General features: G+C 54.9%; 1 protein-coding gene across 1 annotated transcript in view; it reads right to left on the reverse strand.

Moving 5' to 3' along the window:
• Window positions 1-1,386: 1,386 nt before the first annotated feature.
• LOC145339385 (complement C1r subcomponent-like) overlaps window positions 1,387-2,500 on the reverse strand; it is a gene marked incomplete at its 3' end in the record, with an annotated part of 10,284 nt that continues 9,170 nt past the window's right edge. The window contains exons 5-6 of the mRNA XM_080183830.1: window positions 1,840-2,033; window positions 1,387-1,534 (exon numbers count right to left, since the gene is read on the reverse strand). Of these exons, the coding sequence (XP_080039956.1) occupies window positions 1,387-1,534; window positions 1,840-2,033 (342 nt within the window). The remainder of the gene's footprint in view (window positions 1,535-1,839; window positions 2,034-2,500) is intronic.

Here is a 2,500-nt window from a genome sequence, read left to right on the forward strand (position 1 = left end):
GGGATCTGGGCATACAGGTACACAGGTCACTGAAAGTGGCAGGGCAGGGGGAGAAGGTAGTCAAGAAGGCACACGGCATGCTTGCCTTCATTGGCAGGGGCACTGAGTTTAAAAATTGGCAAGTCACGTTGCAGCTTTATCGAACCTTAGTAAAGCCGCACTTGGAATACTGGGGGAGTCCGGGGGGGGTCACAGTCTGAGGATTGAGGGGGTAGATCATTTAGGACGGAGGAGATATTTCTTCACCCGGTGAACCTGTGGAATCCATTCCCACACCCAGTGAGCATGCAGAATCCATTCCCCCAGGAAATAGTTGGTGCTGCAACATTGAATGTATTGGGGAGGTGGCTGGATATAGCACTTGGGTCGAACAGGGGAGGAAGGCAGGGTTAGGCTACTGAGTTGGACCATCAGCCGTGATAGGCGATGAATGGCGGAGCAGGATTGAAGGGCTGAATGGCCTCCTCCTGCTTCTCCCTTCCATGCTACGGTTCCCTCCCCACAGGTGCTGTTAGACCGACTGAGATTTTCCAGCAGTTTTTGGTTGTTGTCCCAGACGAGACCACCTCTCCCCAAAAAACCAACCTGTTCAATTCCAGAATCAACCCAGTGAACCTCCTCTGCACCCCCTCCAGCACCAGGATACCCTTTCTCAAGTAAGGAGACCAAAACTGTATCAGGTTACAGGGATAGGGAGGGGGTGTGGGGGGCTGGAGGAGGTTACAGAGATAGGGAAGGGGTGTAGGGGGGCTGGAGGAGGTTACAGAGATGGGGAGGGGGTACAGGGGCTGGAGGAGGTTACAGAGATAGGGAGGGGTGCAGGGACTGGAGGAGGTTACAGAGATAAGGAGGGGGTGTAGGGGGCTGGAGGAGGTTACAGAGATAGGGAGGGGGTGTAGGGGGCTGGAGGAGGTTACAGAGATAGGGAGGGGGAGTAGGGAGGCTGGAGGAGGTTACAGAGATAGGGAGGGAGTGTAGGGGCTGGAGGAGGTTACAGAGATAGGGAGGGGGTGTAGGGAGGCTGGAGGAGGTTACAGAGATAGGGAGGGGTGCAGGGGCTGGAGGAGGTTACAGAGATAGGGAGGGGGTGTAGGGGGCTGGAGGAGATTGCAGAGATAGGGAGGGGTGCAGGGGCTGGAGGAGGTTACAGAGATAGGGAGGGGGTGTGGGGGGCTGGAGGAGGTTACAGAGATACGGAGGGGGGTGTAGGGGGGCTGGAGGAGGTTACAGAGATAGGGAGGGGGGTGTAGGGGGGCTGGAGGAGGTTACAGAGATAGGGAGGGGGTGGAGGAGGTTAGAGAGATAGGGAGGGTTGTAGGGGAGGGAGGGGGTGTAGGGGGCTGGAGGAGGTTACAGAGATAGAGAGGGGCTGTAGATGATAGTTACTATCTGTGGTGTAAGACAGCTTCCAGCCCAGGCTATCACCACTGCCGTCAGTGTTGAAGAGGATGTCCACCGCATTACTTTGCGTATCGATAACTTCTGGCTTAACTTTGCCACAAAATGGGCCAGCGTGAGTATTCCGGTATACCACCTAGATCAAAGTAAACACCGGGTTAGATACAGAGTAAAGCTCCCTCTACACTGTCCCCCATCAAACACTCCCTGGACAGGTACAGCACGGGGTTAGATACAGAGTAAAGCTCCCTCTACACTGTCCCCATCAAACACTCCCAGGACAGGTACAGCACGGGGTTAGATACAGAGTAAAGCTCCCTCTACACTGTCCCCATCAAACACTCCCAGGACAGGTACAGCACGGGGTTAGATACAGAGTAAAGTTCTCTCTACACTGTCCCCCCCCATCGAACACTCCCAGGACAAGTAAAGCTCACTCACTGTTAGTTGGTCGTATGGGCAGCGAACCTCATAATGATCATCGATGTCAAATGGTGGGAGAAACTCCAAGCTGATGGCAAAACCATTCTCCACCCTGATGCTGTAGTTACATCTGAGGTTCGGGGGGTAGGCGCTGGGGTACTCTGGGCTAGACATGTGTCCTGAAACCTGGTCGAAGAATTCCTCACATTGTGCTGTCCAAATTGAAGTCACAGAGAGAGACAGAGACAGAATGGTGAGATCAGGTCATAGAGATCAGTATCTGCGCTGAGACACGATCACATCTTCTGTATTCACAGTGGTGGTGAGGGGACCCTGCAGAGATGATCGAAATCTGGACCCACCTGATCCCACAGCAGACTAATCCTTCTCTCAGTTTAATCTGTATCGCCACACCCTCACACTCTCAGACAGGTAACGCCACACTCCAAAAACTCTCCAAGCAAAATATCTCTCCCCATCTCCCCTGCCCATCTCACACCCAATCCCGTGTGTCCTGAACTCCCCCACACTCTCCTTCCCGAACTCCCCCCCCACACTCTCCTTCCCGAACCCCCCCCACACACTCCTTCCCGAACCCCCCCACACTCTCCTTCCCGAACTCCCCCCCCACACTCTCCTTCCCGAACCCCCCCCCACACTCTCCTTCCCGAACCCCCCC

Source organism: Carcharhinus amblyrhynchos, unplaced genomic scaffold, assembly GCF_965287045.1.
Source record: "Carcharhinus amblyrhynchos unplaced genomic scaffold, sCarAmb.v2.hapA scaffold_437, whole genome shotgun sequence".
Taxonomy (NCBI): Eukaryota; Metazoa; Chordata; class Chondrichthyes; order Carcharhiniformes; family Carcharhinidae; genus Carcharhinus; species Carcharhinus amblyrhynchos.